This window comes from Hirundo rustica, chromosome 6 (genome assembly GCF_015227805.2).
Source record: "Hirundo rustica isolate bHirRus1 chromosome 6, bHirRus1.pri.v3, whole genome shotgun sequence".
NCBI lineage: Eukaryota > Metazoa > Chordata > Aves > Passeriformes > Hirundinidae > Hirundo > Hirundo rustica.
Window position 1 is genome coordinate 27,864,156 of NC_053455.1, and position 12,575 is coordinate 27,876,730.

Below are 12,575 nucleotides of genomic sequence, written 5' to 3' on the forward strand. Positions count from 1 at the left end.
GCACAGCTGTTGAAATGCACGTACTCCTTAGGTTGTTGGTCTCAACCTGAGCTTTAAAGAATCAAAGGAACAGCTACACCATCTAGACATCTTTTTCCAAGCTCCTGCACATTTACCTGCTCAGATCTGTCAGAACTGATTTTGGGGTTACACCTCCTGTTCTGTGCCTGTTCTTGTCCCTTCCAGAGCGGGCACATGCCAGCAGTTCGGGTATGGGACGTGGCTGAGCGAACCCAGGTGGCAGAGCTCCAGGAGCACAAGTACGGTGTGGCCTGTGTGGCCTTCTCCCCCAGCTCCAAGTACATTGTTTCGGTGGGGTACCAGCATGACATGATTGTCAACGTGTGGTCATGGAAGGTAAGTTTTCTAGGAGGTTGATTTAGCAACACCTTGTGGTGTTGCTAAATCAAAAAGAGCTTCCAGTCTGACAGTAAACTATTTCAGTTCCATTTTGCCTTTTTTTTTTTTTTTTGAATTCTGTAGTTATTATTTGGTTTTTAACATTCATAGGCACAGACAAATTTGGATAAGAGAGAAGGCTATGGTCCCTTAGGGGAAGGTCTGTAGTTTCCATGAAGGGATATTATGCTTGGAGATGTGTGACATTTTGCTGTCCAGCCAGAAAACCCTGGGCTTTGAAACCTTGCCAAACCATTGTGCTTTTTTAGAGGCTTGTTAAAAACTAATTTATGAGGTTAAGGAAGGAAACTCTCATCGGCCAGAGAATTCTTTTGTAGTGTAGTGGATGCTCTTGGCTTGTTTTGACTTTTTAATGTCAGAGTTTGTGATACTCTGATCCCATCCATGATGGGTGAGAAGAGGAACATTGGGAATTCATAACGAGTGAAAGCTGATGAAAGTCACTCTGTCTGTCACTGGATCAAGGCAACACTTGGTAGAAACAAAGCCCTGTGTCTTATCCTCTCGTAAGTGTTTAAGCATTTGTTGTTTGTATATAAGAAAATAAACATTTCTTTTTAGTAGGCTAGGAGTCTTTTGTATTGTAATAGATGTTCCTGCTACCTCTTCAAGAGCTGTAACCCTCTCTAAAAGAGATATGATTTAAGAAAAAAAAAAATCAATGCATCTGTTAAATCTCATAGGATCATAGAATGGTTTGGGTTGGAAGGGACCCAAAAGATTGCATAGTTCCGATTCTCCTGCCATGGGCAGAGATACCTCTCACTAGAACAGGTGGAAACCCCATCACAGCCCTGTCCAATCCGGCCTTGAACATTTCTGGGAATGGGTCATCCACAACTTCTCTGGGCAGGCTGTTTCAGTGCCTCACCACTCTCACAGTAAAGAATTTTTTCCTGATAGCTCATCTAAATCTACGCTCTTTCAGTTTAAAACCCTTATCCCTTGTTCTCTCACTACACTCCCCGATGAAGTGTCCCTCCCCAGGTTTCCTGTAGGCCTCCTTTAGTTACTGGAGGGCCACTATAAAGTTTCTCCAGAGTTTTCTTAAAAAGTTTAAGTTTCTTCTCTCCATACTCTTTGAGTATGTTACTCTCTTCATCACATTTCCTGTGCTGTAATTTAAGATCTCACTGTTCTTTTCTGTGTGAGGTGAAGTTTGGCATTGCTATTTTTTCATATAGCTGAACTGTGTGTAGTGAGAGAACTTAAGTGTGTATGTCTCTTTTGAAAATTGAGTGCTCAGCCTTTGGGTTATTTCTAGATATACAAATGAAAGTAGTGACTTGGACAGGGTCACAATGTGTGGCACAGTACAAGAAGTTTTGCTTTCCCTTGCTTATCCGGGTTTTTCTGATCACTGTATAATTGTGGACATGAGAACTTCTGAGGTAAGGACAGTGTGACTCTTCTGTGCTGAAGAACATATACTTGAAGCTTATGCTCCAGACTGTGATGGGAGGTCTAGATGGCCTTTACTTTCCAGGCTGGACACCAAAACTAGAGATACTTTACCTGACCAAAGTCAATAAAGACTGAGAAAAGAGCTCTCCTGAAGCATTTTCCAGCACTTTTAACCACAACCCATCTATTTTCTGTGCTGCTGCTTTGATTTCCCTGTTTTTCCTGACTGGTAGACCTAGTAATTTGACTGTGATGGAAAAAAAAGTCCATGTTGTTTGTAGGATTCCCTTGCTTCCCTAAAGAAAGACCACACCAGTGATCCAGATGTTGAGGTCTGCAAGGTTCCTGAGCTTTTCTCTGTGTACTGTCTTGGAAGAAGTTATGGTAGTTGCTGTCTCACTTGGCTTTCCTTCGTTCTGGGTTGAGGGATACTCCAGTGAAGGTGCAGCAGCCTAGACTCCCCTTGTGTTGGTTTCTTCGGTTCTGCCAGCAGAGAGTCCAGTGGGGCTCTTGGAGCGACACGGTTTGTGTGCTGAGGACAGTGTGTCTGGAAGACTGGGAGTGGGTGAATCCCTGAAAGGAAGGGTAAAGGAAACAGCAATAATGAAAAGGGGTGGTCACTTGACAGTCATGTACTGCATACTTGCAAACCTGCAACAGACAAAGCAGAAAACTTATTTATCCTCACTTCTAGCTGGGGAAAGGCAGGGAGAGGAAAACTGAGCAATGACGCTGTGAACAAAGAGCGCCTCCTGCTATCTGACCATTCTGCATGAGCAGTGTCCATCCTGTTTTCTGTCCCTGACTCTTCCCAGACTTTGACATTTTGAGGTGCACATTTTGCTTTTTCCCTTCCAGTACAGGGGTGGTCTTTGTATATTTTGAGTCTTTTGATAAAGTATAATGTGTTTAAAGAGGAAGAAGACTTTATGGAAGAACCAGTACAGTTTTCTCCATGAAGAATGCCTGTTCCCCATCTTGAGTGCAATGCCCTCATTGCTGCCTGGGGGCTGGGGGAGTTCTTCCTTGTGCTAGCCTACATCTGCATTTGCTATTTAGGAAGGGAAATGGATTTGCTTTGAGGTCCTGGTGATTGTGAAACCAACACGTTTGTCATGGCTCAGACTCCAAGTTCCTGCAGGCACTAGTGCCTGCTGGTTTGTTCTTTATCATAGTTAATGTGGAAAAGGAATTGAATATTAATATGAGTTATACTGTCTGCCAAATCAATGTTCCCAGCTAATGCTGGGGAGGTTGTATATGGAGGTGAGTGGGGAATAGTTTGGGCCTTATCTTTTCCCTTCTGCATTGCTTATACTGGATGTACTGAAATTAGTTTCCTTTGCTTCTGAGCAAAGAAATTAAGCAATCTAAACAATTGTGTTTCCAGAAAAACATCGTAGTGGCAGCCAACAAAGTCTCAAGTAAAGTGACAGCAGTGTCATTCTCGGAGGACTGCAGTTACTTTGTCACTGCTGGAAATCGACACATCAAGTTCTGGTACCTGGATGACAGCAAAACCTCCAAGGTGAGAGAAAGTGTATCAAGGTCAACCTGTAAATAGGCATTTCTAGCTTAGAGCAGGGTGGATTTTGCCTCAGTGAGCTGTGGGAAGTGGGAACTTTTTTATTTTTCTGGGATGCAAAGATAGTCTTCCATCCCTGGCTCTCAAGTCTGTCTCCCCATGGCCTGACAGCACCAAAAGCTTGGCTTATCTGTCCTACCCTACACTGAAGTAGGGGCATGCCTCCTGGAGTTGCATAGCAGCATGCTTGTTCTTTAGTAGTCACATATACTGAAGGACAAATAAACTAGAAAAGAGCTACAGTCATTCCAACTCCTTGGAGCACAGAGGTAGGGAGAGCTATTTGACATTGGTATGAGCATCGCAAAAAGTTGTGAGTGTAATTTTGAAGCATCAAACAAAGTGTTTAAACTTTTAGCTGTTGTATTGTTCTCTGGGGGGCAGAATCCGCCTGTGGTAATTTTTCTGTATGCTCATGAACGGTTGTAAATATGATCAGCAAGTAAAACCTCTCCTTGCTAGGCTGTGGACAGTTTCTTCTTTGAATTGCTTCAGCACTCAGGGGTTGATGTTCTAAAAAAATCACTGTCTGCCTGAAGTGCCTTGCTGTGTTTATAGCAAACTGTTTTCTGTTGGTAGGTCAATGCCACAGTCCCCTTGCTGGGTCGCTCAGGATTGCTTGGAGAACTGAGGAACAACTTCTTTGCAGATGTGGCTTGTGGAAGGGGAAAAAAGGCTGACAGCACTTTCTGTATCACATCCTCAGGCCTGCTCTGTGAATTCAATGAAAAAAGGCTGCTAGACAAGTGGGTGGAGCTGAGGGTGAGTTTTACATACTGCTTTTCTGCTCAAGCAGAGCAGGAACAACAAATAATAAGGGCACTCAGAGGTACAAGCTGACCACCAGCAGTGAAAATAATTGTGCCTTTGCAACCTTGTGATTTACTTTGGAAGGCTGGGCAAAAATACTGTTATTTCTTGGCAAAGGGATTTTACTGATCATTGAGGCTCTTTCATTCTCATGCCTCGGCGTTACAGTGACTGTTCCACTGGCAAAGCAGTGTCCTTATGGCAACTCCTGTATGGTCCCTCCTGGCTTGGCTGAGGGAAGTAGGAGTTTTAGAAGGATTCTGGTCTCTATCCACTCTGTAGTGTCTTACTTGGCTTGTGCATCTCAAATGCAGGTTCCCAAGGTGCTAGTTGATTTGGCTATTTTAAACCACCAGGCTGGCCCATAGTTAAGAATTTGATCATGCTTGTTTTCCTTTCAACTGAATGTCACATGCCCACCTGAAAGGATCCACTGTATTAAAATCAAGGGAAAAAGTCTGTCCATGCTTTCACTCAAGTGAAACGCCTCTTCTTTTCTTTCCTTTCCTTTCCTCTCTAAAATCTGCCTTTCACTCTCGCTCAGAATACAGACAGCTTCACAGTAAGTTGAAAAAACTTTTTGCATTGAACTCATCCCCTTTCCACCACACTCCATTTTCTACCATTTTCTGCCATTTGTACAGATCCCAAAGGGAGGGGAAGAAAATCCATGTTCTCTTTCTTATCCCCTCCAGACAGGTAACGTGTTGGTGTGTTAGTACAGGGCGAGGTGCTGCTTGCCTGCCACATTGAATGTCACAGAAATAAAAGCTATGTTCAGAGCAGGACTCAGCTGGAGCAAATGTGTAGTTCTGCTGGCCCCCCATCATAGTGGGTGGCAGAGAAACTGAGCTGTTTTTCTAACTGCTTAGGGTCTGCAGTGGACCTTGGCTGGAAAGTTCTTCAGAAAGAAAAATGGATTTTTAGGCTTTTCCTTACTCCCAGGGCTTGACTTCACTACAGCTCTTCTGACCATGACTCCTTTGTCTGTCAATTTGCTGTTCTCCCTGTCGTGCGTCTGGTGACCTTTGACGTGAGAGCACATTTCTCATTTGCTGTCTCATGTGCTGTGTCCTCCTCAGACCACTGTGGCAAACTGCATCTCTGTGAATCACGACTACATCTTCTGTGGCTGCGCTGACGGCACCGTGCGGATTTTTAACCCTCTGAACCTTCACTTTGTCACTACTCTGCCGAAGCCGCACTTCCTGGGAACTGACATCGCAAGCGTGACTGAGGCCAGGTACTGTGGAGAAGGGTGGAAGGGAGCAAGGGAGGCTTGTGGGTGTTAGAACTGTTCCCCAGACCTTTGCCACCTGGAGCATGCTCTTTTTATGGATTAAAATCGGCAGCATTTTGCAGATCTCTCTCAGCTGCTGCAGGCTTGCCCTGTATGACTGGACTACATTTGGACGGCAAGGAGAAAGAGTTTTGCCATGGGACTTTGAGGCTTCTTTTGGATCTCCAGTTGTTCAAGAGACAGACCTTCCTGGCCAATTGCTCTCTCTGCCTATAGATTCCACAGTATATTTTTCATCTCAACAGCACCCATGGAGAATCTGAGCTCTCCTGTCTGAGCATTGCCCCAGCTCCTAGAGAGCATGAGTTAACCAGGCTGTTGTTCTCTTTGTGCAGCCGTCTTTTCTCCGGTGTGGCTGATGCGAAGTATCCAGACACGATTGCCTTGACCTTTGACCCCACCAACCAGTGGCTTTCCTGTGTATACAATGACCACAGCCTGTATGTGTGGGATATCAAAGATCCGAAGAAAGTGGGCAAGGTGTATTCTGCTTTGTATCACTCTTCCTGTGTGTGGAACATTGAGGTATGTTGTCTGCAGACAGAGGTGTTGGATTGTGAGTTGCAGCTGAGAAAGTCATCAGATGAGCTGCCAAATTTGAATGCAAATGCTTACTGTAGAGGGAAGGAGTTGACTCAGATTTTCACCTGTGGTTAGTATGTTTGCAGCTGGACCTGGGAACAGTTCTTTGCACTGCTATGCCTGACTGAATGTGTGGTGCTACTGGGGAAAAAAAATCTCACCATTAAAAGGTGAGAGGTGGGAAAAGGAGCGGAATTGAACAAAGCTGAATACAGAGCATCCTTTTAGAAAATGCGCAAGAGTTTATTTCTGACCTCAAAATGTTGTTTGAGATCTGTGGTGAGCAAGTGCTTCAAAGCCAAAAACATGAAACAAGTTATATAATCTGAACTCTGGTCCTTCTTAACATCTTCACCTGAACATGGGGAAATAGCCTCTCAAGTGTCTCATCTTGCAGTCCCTCTAGTTGGCTTTCCCTCAGAGGGACAGAGGGAATGAAAGGAAGTATAGGAACCGATGGAGTTGCTAATATGCTGAAATATGTCTAACAGTGGTCAGGAGAGGGAGAAGTGGCAAGAAAGTGAAAAGAGGTTGAGAAGTCTGTTATTATTTATTAATTTCATCTCACCCTTTCCTTCTGAATTATAAAGTGACAGTAGTAGATGAAAGTTGCAAACAGCAGTGCCAGGTGGTTATTGCATGGTCATTGTTTGGGATTTGAGGTACCCTCTTTGAACTGTTAGAAACAAAGGATCCTGACATGTTGCATGCTTCTTGAGGAGGTTTTCTATGGTGAGGGAAGCTCAGTGAACATTTGTTTGAAGTCGGTATGGAGCTCTGGTCTGCAAATAGGTTTTTGTCAGAACTGTTTGGCTTTCACCTGTAGAAAACAGAGGACACCCCTTTTGTGTCATTCTGTTTTGAAGCTTGCTATCAGTGTCTAGGGTGCCACATGCCAGGCAACATTATTCAGGGGTTGATTTCACTTGCCCTTAGATGTATCCAGAGGTGAAGGACAACAACCAGCCCTGCCTCCCCCCTGGTTCTTTCATCACCTGCTCCTCTGACAACACCATTCGTCTGTGGAACACTGAAAGCTCCAACATCCACGGCACAGCCCTGCACCGCAACATTCTCAGCAATGTAAGATCCTAGGTTTGGATCACCTCCTTGTCCTTGGGGTTGCTCTTCTTCACACACAGATACCCAAGTTAAGGCCCAAATTTCTTTGGCTCTCCAAGTCAACACAGGTTTCTGTAAACTGAGCACAAATCTGGTAAAATGTATGAACCTGAAGAAACATGGAAAGAGTACTGGGTGGAAGGACAGGTTGTCTGAAATGGTCCCGGGGACTATTGCTATTTTCATAAACCACCCAAAGATTCAAGTTTAGTCTCTTCCATAAGGACCATATGTTTCAGGAGAGCTGCTTCTCTTTTTCTACATCTCTGTGATGTGTAACCACTTTTAAGATTTGTTTGGAAAATGTGCATTAAATGAAGCAGAGGTTTGGGAAATTGAAGGAAAAAGTTTGCAGTCACTTCATCTATATAAGAGGGAGGCTAATCATACACAACAGTGATTACAAATGGACATTTGCTTTTGTTCACATCTGAGTTGGAAGGTTTCTGGAACACAGCAGCCCTGACCTCAGGAATCAGTTGGAAAAATTCTTGCTTTTTCTGTCAGAACTCAGAAGGCTGACTCAGATGATCCCTAGGAGTCTGTCATATTCCTGCTGTGTGCCCTAATATGTTGTAATCACTAATCCCAGAGCTTGTCAGTAGTGCAGGAGATGCTGTTAGTTTCTAGCTTGGATCTTTTGAAATGGATGATTGTGAGACACAGCTGTGAAACTTTCATCCTTCAGTCTGAAGGGGCTTAGTGCTTGCTCCTAACTAAAAGGTCCTACCAATTACAGCATTGTTGCCAATAAAATGTTTATGTTGGCCAGGAGCTCAGTTTTTAAGGCAGATGCTTTGCTTTAATATTGTGTAACTAGTAAATATTTCTGGGTGTATTGTGTCCCCAGGACTTGATGAAAATCATCTATGTAGATGACAACACTCAGGTACTTCTGGACACTGATTACAACTCAGCAGGAAGTGCAGACAAAGCTGATGCACAAGTGCTGGATACGAAGGTGGGGATACGCACTGTCTGTGTGAGTCCCAGCGGGGAGCACCTGGCCTCGGGGGACAGGATAGGCACTCTCAGGTAATCCCATAAAGCTTCTTAGGCAGATTGCAGACTGGTCAGGCATGAGAAAATAACCAGGTCTAATTTTTTTAATCATACTGAAATGAGCTGTGTTATGTCCTAGAATATATGAGTTGCAGTCTCTGAAGGAAATGCTGAAGGTGGAAGCCCATGACTCTGAGATCCTATGTCTGGAATACTCCAAACCTGACACAGGTAAATGCAATTGAGCTGCTTCCTCTTTGCCTATGAATGTAATGTTGAGCAAGTCAGAATGTCCAACTATGGTATGTTGGAATTGTCATGCTGAGCTACTCCTGGATTTCACAGCAGGCTTCTACTGTTGGGCCAGTAGATACAGGCTTTGAAAAAGTCTTCTTTCTCTTACTTTTTATTAGAATATTGTATGTTGAGATTGAAACTTGTGCTATTTATTATTAAAACGTGAAATTGAGGTGTGTTACTTTGTGTCCATCTGTGCAGTTAGCTACAGTAAAATGCTTCATCCCTAAGAAGACTTGGGAAGCTGTTTTAAAAACTACTTTTTAAGTCATGATCTTGCAGTCTTTTTCCTTTTCTGACAGGTTTAAAGCTCTTAGCCTCAGCCAGCCGGGATAGATTGATCCATGTCTTGGATGCTGGGAAGGACTATAGCCTGCAGCAAACCCTGGATGAACATTCTTCTTCCATCACAGCAGTAAAGTTTGCAGGTAGCAAATCATGGCCTCCCTCCAAAAGCTGGATTTGAGCACTGCTCTTGTCCCCTTGTGGCTGTAATTTTATCTACTTAGATACTGGACTAGGTCAATTTGAAGCTGCAGTTGGGGGTTTTTTTGGTCATCTTTTTCAGTTGCAGTCTTGACAGAAGTGGTACTTGCCTTCTCTTCTGGTTTTGCTTTAATTTCCTCTCCTGATTGAAGTCCTCAGCATTTTTTTGGAAAACTGTTTTCTGTAATGATTTACTCCCCCTAACTGATTTCAGAGAGAACTAATTTAGGAGAACTCTGAGCAGTCATTGTCCAAAAGAAATCCCAAAACACACCAAAAAAAAAGCTTTGGGTAAAGTAAATTTGTGATTGTAAACCACTCTAAGGCTTTGCCTTCCTCATAATGGTGCTTTATCCCAGCACACAGATGCTACTGATGGTCAGATACCAGTTGGGAAGAGCAAGAGCTGGCTGCTCTGTCAGGGAAAGCCAGGAGCCAGGGGTGACAGGAAGGCTGGCAAAGGTAGTGGCCTTTTCCACCGGCTGTGGGAAAGTACCACAGGACATGAACAGGAACAGATCAAGTCTAGATACGGCCAGTAGTCTGGGTCACCAGACAAATCCATAGTGATAAGACTATGGATTCAAGCAATTCAAGGTCTTGATCAGTCTGGAGTGGTCAGGGTCAGCTACAGTTCAGTGCCTGCCAGGCAAGACCATATTAGCAAGGCAAGATGGAGTTCGGGTCAGGCAGGTGAGTCCGTGGGTTGGGTCAGGATTCGGGTCAGTGGGGTACGTGTCCAGGCACGTGTGGCTGCGATGCTGCTGCAGTGTAGCTCAGCTGGGGCTCAAGGATGAGAACCTCAGTTTGAAAACCACTCCTGAATGAAGGGACTCACTGAAGCTTCATAGTAGGGGCTCCCAAAGCGCCTGTGTGGCTTTTTCGAGTTTTTTTTCTGGAGGCACTGCAATGTCAGCAAAAGTTTCTCTGACAGATATGTCTTATCAGTGAGCTGGCCTTGAATGCAGCCAGCTGAACTGCTGGGAGATGAGGGAGGTGGGCTCAAGGCCTGGCAGCTAAGGCCTTTGTGCTGGTCTATGAGCCGAGTGCTGGCATGCTCTAAGTCGGCACACTTCAAGGGCCCATGTGAAGTTGGATGCATTCTCTTTACTTTTTATCAGGTGTTTTATCAGGAGTTTTATCAGGTGTTGCTTTGCTGAAGGAGCTCCTTGGTTCTAGAAGAGTCCTAAGGGAAGAAGAGAAGTCTGACCCTGCAGTAAGAAAGGGCAGCAAAAACCATGTGTCTGACTCTGAAAAGTGCCTATTGCCTGTTTTCAGTTTCTACTGGGTGTGAATGTGCCATGTTGCCACACTGCTGTGGCACTCAGAGATATGAGCATATTGGCAAGAGAGAAGACAGAATTGCATCCTAATCTGTTCTGAAAAGCCTGTGTTAGGGCCTCATGCTCTCTGAGCATGAAAGACAAATGCTGTCCCTGAGAGGGGGACTTCTGTTTTGCTGCTTGGGGAGGAGTCAGTCTTAGCTAATCAGGATTGGAATAAATTAGCAGTGGTATAAATTGAAATGTTTCCTCCACCTTGTATATGTGTTTATCTTTTGTCTCCTGCCTTTTAATTCCAGCCAATGACGGGAAAGTGCGAATGATAAGCTGTGGGGCAGACAAGAGCATCTATTTCCGCACTGCGCAGAAGGTAACCTTATCACAGCTTTTTGTACGCTTCTAATTTATAATCTCTCCACAAAGGAGTTACTTCAAAGAATGATATCAGAGTTTCTGTATGAGCTTGTTGCTATTTCAGCCTCAGTGCCTCCCGCTGACTTGATAGAAGAGATTACATTCAGAGAAGTAGTTCTGTGAAGCATGTAGCTACTCCCAGCCTGACCTCTCACAGCAAGATGTGAAATAGAGAACTGTTAGGATATCTGCTTTTCTTTCATTGCCAGAGCTGTTGTGAAAGAGTATGGGTTGGAGGGAAGAGCTCCTTGTGCTTTCAGTCCCTGAAATCTGCTCCCAGCAGCTCCCTGGGATTGTTTTGTGCTGGCTATGTGAGAAGACTCATCTGTATGTACTTGTTTTTAATAATGGATTAACTTCTTGATGTTGACCCAGTTGTTACCCATATATTTAGACAGGAGAAGGGGTCCAGTTTACCCGGACACATCACATTGTTAGGAAGACCACTCTTTATGACATGGATGTGGACCCCAGCTGGAAATACGCAGCTATTGGATGCCAGGATCGTAACATCAGGTTAGTTTCCTTCTCATCTTGAAAATATTTTGCAGTCACAAACAAGGCAGCCACATCTCCATCATTATTCCTCCAAGTTGTTTGATACAGCATTTTCAGACAGATCTGAGGCGCTGTGAGGTTGAACTCTGCCTTTCCCCTCACTGATAAAAAGCTGTGAATGTGTGCAATTCCCATGGGACTCTTGGCTTCTCTCTGGGTTGCTCTGCAGAGCGAAGGCATTCTACTGGGGCAGCAAGTGTGTCTTCCATGGCACATCATTGAACAGTGGAGCAAGAACTTCTGCACCGTGGTAATTTTTGATTTTGGAGGTACTTAGTGAAAAGCTGGGAGGTTCTGTGGAATACCTGGAACTGTGAGAACCTAAAACTGAAATAGATGTGACTGTCATTGAACAAGTGGAATCCATTCTCTTCTCTATTTTTACCCATTTCTCCAATCTGTCTTCTCGAAAGCAAAAGAGTCTGTAGTTTTGTGTCTCCTCCTAATGTAGCTATGTGAGATGTTAAGAGTTTTGGTCATAGCTAAATATCACTACTGAATGTAATTTGGTTTTGTATTCTAACATGAAGTGTCTTGCTCTCTTAATCCTTTGCTCTAGTATGAAGGAGCCCAGGTATTTTTACAGCAGTGAGGACTGATCGATTATTGGCTTGAGAATAAAGCCTCAATTCAGATAATCTGCCTCTGCATTACTTTTGAGGTTGTTTCTTGAACCATTTAATTGACTGGTGATAATACTTCATGGAGATAATTTCTCCACTTTCTGTAGTTTGGCCCTGTTTCCTGTATTTTATATGGAATGAGGAACAGGGAGAGAAAAGGATCCTGGTGACAACAGCCCCAGAACAGTCCTGGGCACAGTGAGCCATGTTATCTTATGTCACCCCCTCAGGGTTTTCAACATAAGCAGTGGGAAGCAGAAGAAGCTTTACAAGGGATCCCAAGGTGAAGATGGCACCCTTATCAAAGTAAGCTGTTTTCTTTTCCTTCCTTTTTCAATTTTTTCAGCTTTTCTGAATGCGTCTCAGGGGCAAGAAAATGAAATACAAATCTGAATACAGTAATTTCTTTTTTTTTTTTTTTTTTTTTTTGCTTGCTCCATATTCTGTCCTTTACCCTGCTGCTGCTTCCTCCTACTTCCACCCTTAAGGGCTGGTAATGTATTTGGGTTTTATCAGGCTAAAACAGGAAAAGAGCCAATGAGTCCTGAAGCTGATCTATGATTTTTCTTTCTGTCCTGTTTCTGAAGTGAGTCTTAGGACCATGCTGTAGAACTGCACCAATATCTGTCAGGAAATTATTTAATCCATTTAATGTAATCCTTTACTTTCTACTGCAGAGAGTTCATTCT

The 12,575-nt window shown here is 43.9% G+C and overlaps 1 protein-coding gene across 2 annotated transcripts in view; it reads left to right on the top strand.

The window, feature by feature from the left end:
* The window catches only part of MAPKBP1 (mitogen-activated protein kinase binding protein 1), a 100,444-nt gene that overhangs the window by 56,628 nt on the left and 31,241 nt on the right, over positions 1-12,575 (top strand). The window contains exons 6-18 of one of the 2 annotated variants that reach the window (XM_040066559.2): positions 187-357; positions 3,215-3,352; positions 3,989-4,171; positions 4,764-4,781; positions 5,302-5,462; positions 5,855-6,044; positions 7,038-7,184; positions 8,074-8,258; positions 8,365-8,456; positions 8,825-8,950; positions 10,591-10,661; positions 11,100-11,221; positions 12,117-12,192. In XM_040066559.2, coding sequence (XP_039922493.1) covers positions 187-357; positions 3,215-3,352; positions 3,989-4,171; positions 4,764-4,781; positions 5,302-5,462; positions 5,855-6,044; positions 7,038-7,184; positions 8,074-8,258; positions 8,365-8,456; positions 8,825-8,950; positions 10,591-10,661; positions 11,100-11,221; positions 12,117-12,192 — 1,680 coding nt within the window. The remainder of the gene's footprint in view (positions 1-186; positions 358-3,214; positions 3,353-3,988; positions 4,172-4,763; positions 4,782-5,301; positions 5,463-5,854; positions 6,045-7,037; positions 7,185-8,073; positions 8,259-8,364; positions 8,457-8,824; positions 8,951-10,590; positions 10,662-11,099; positions 11,222-12,116; positions 12,193-12,575) is intronic. The other variant, XM_040066560.2, reaches the window with a different exon arrangement.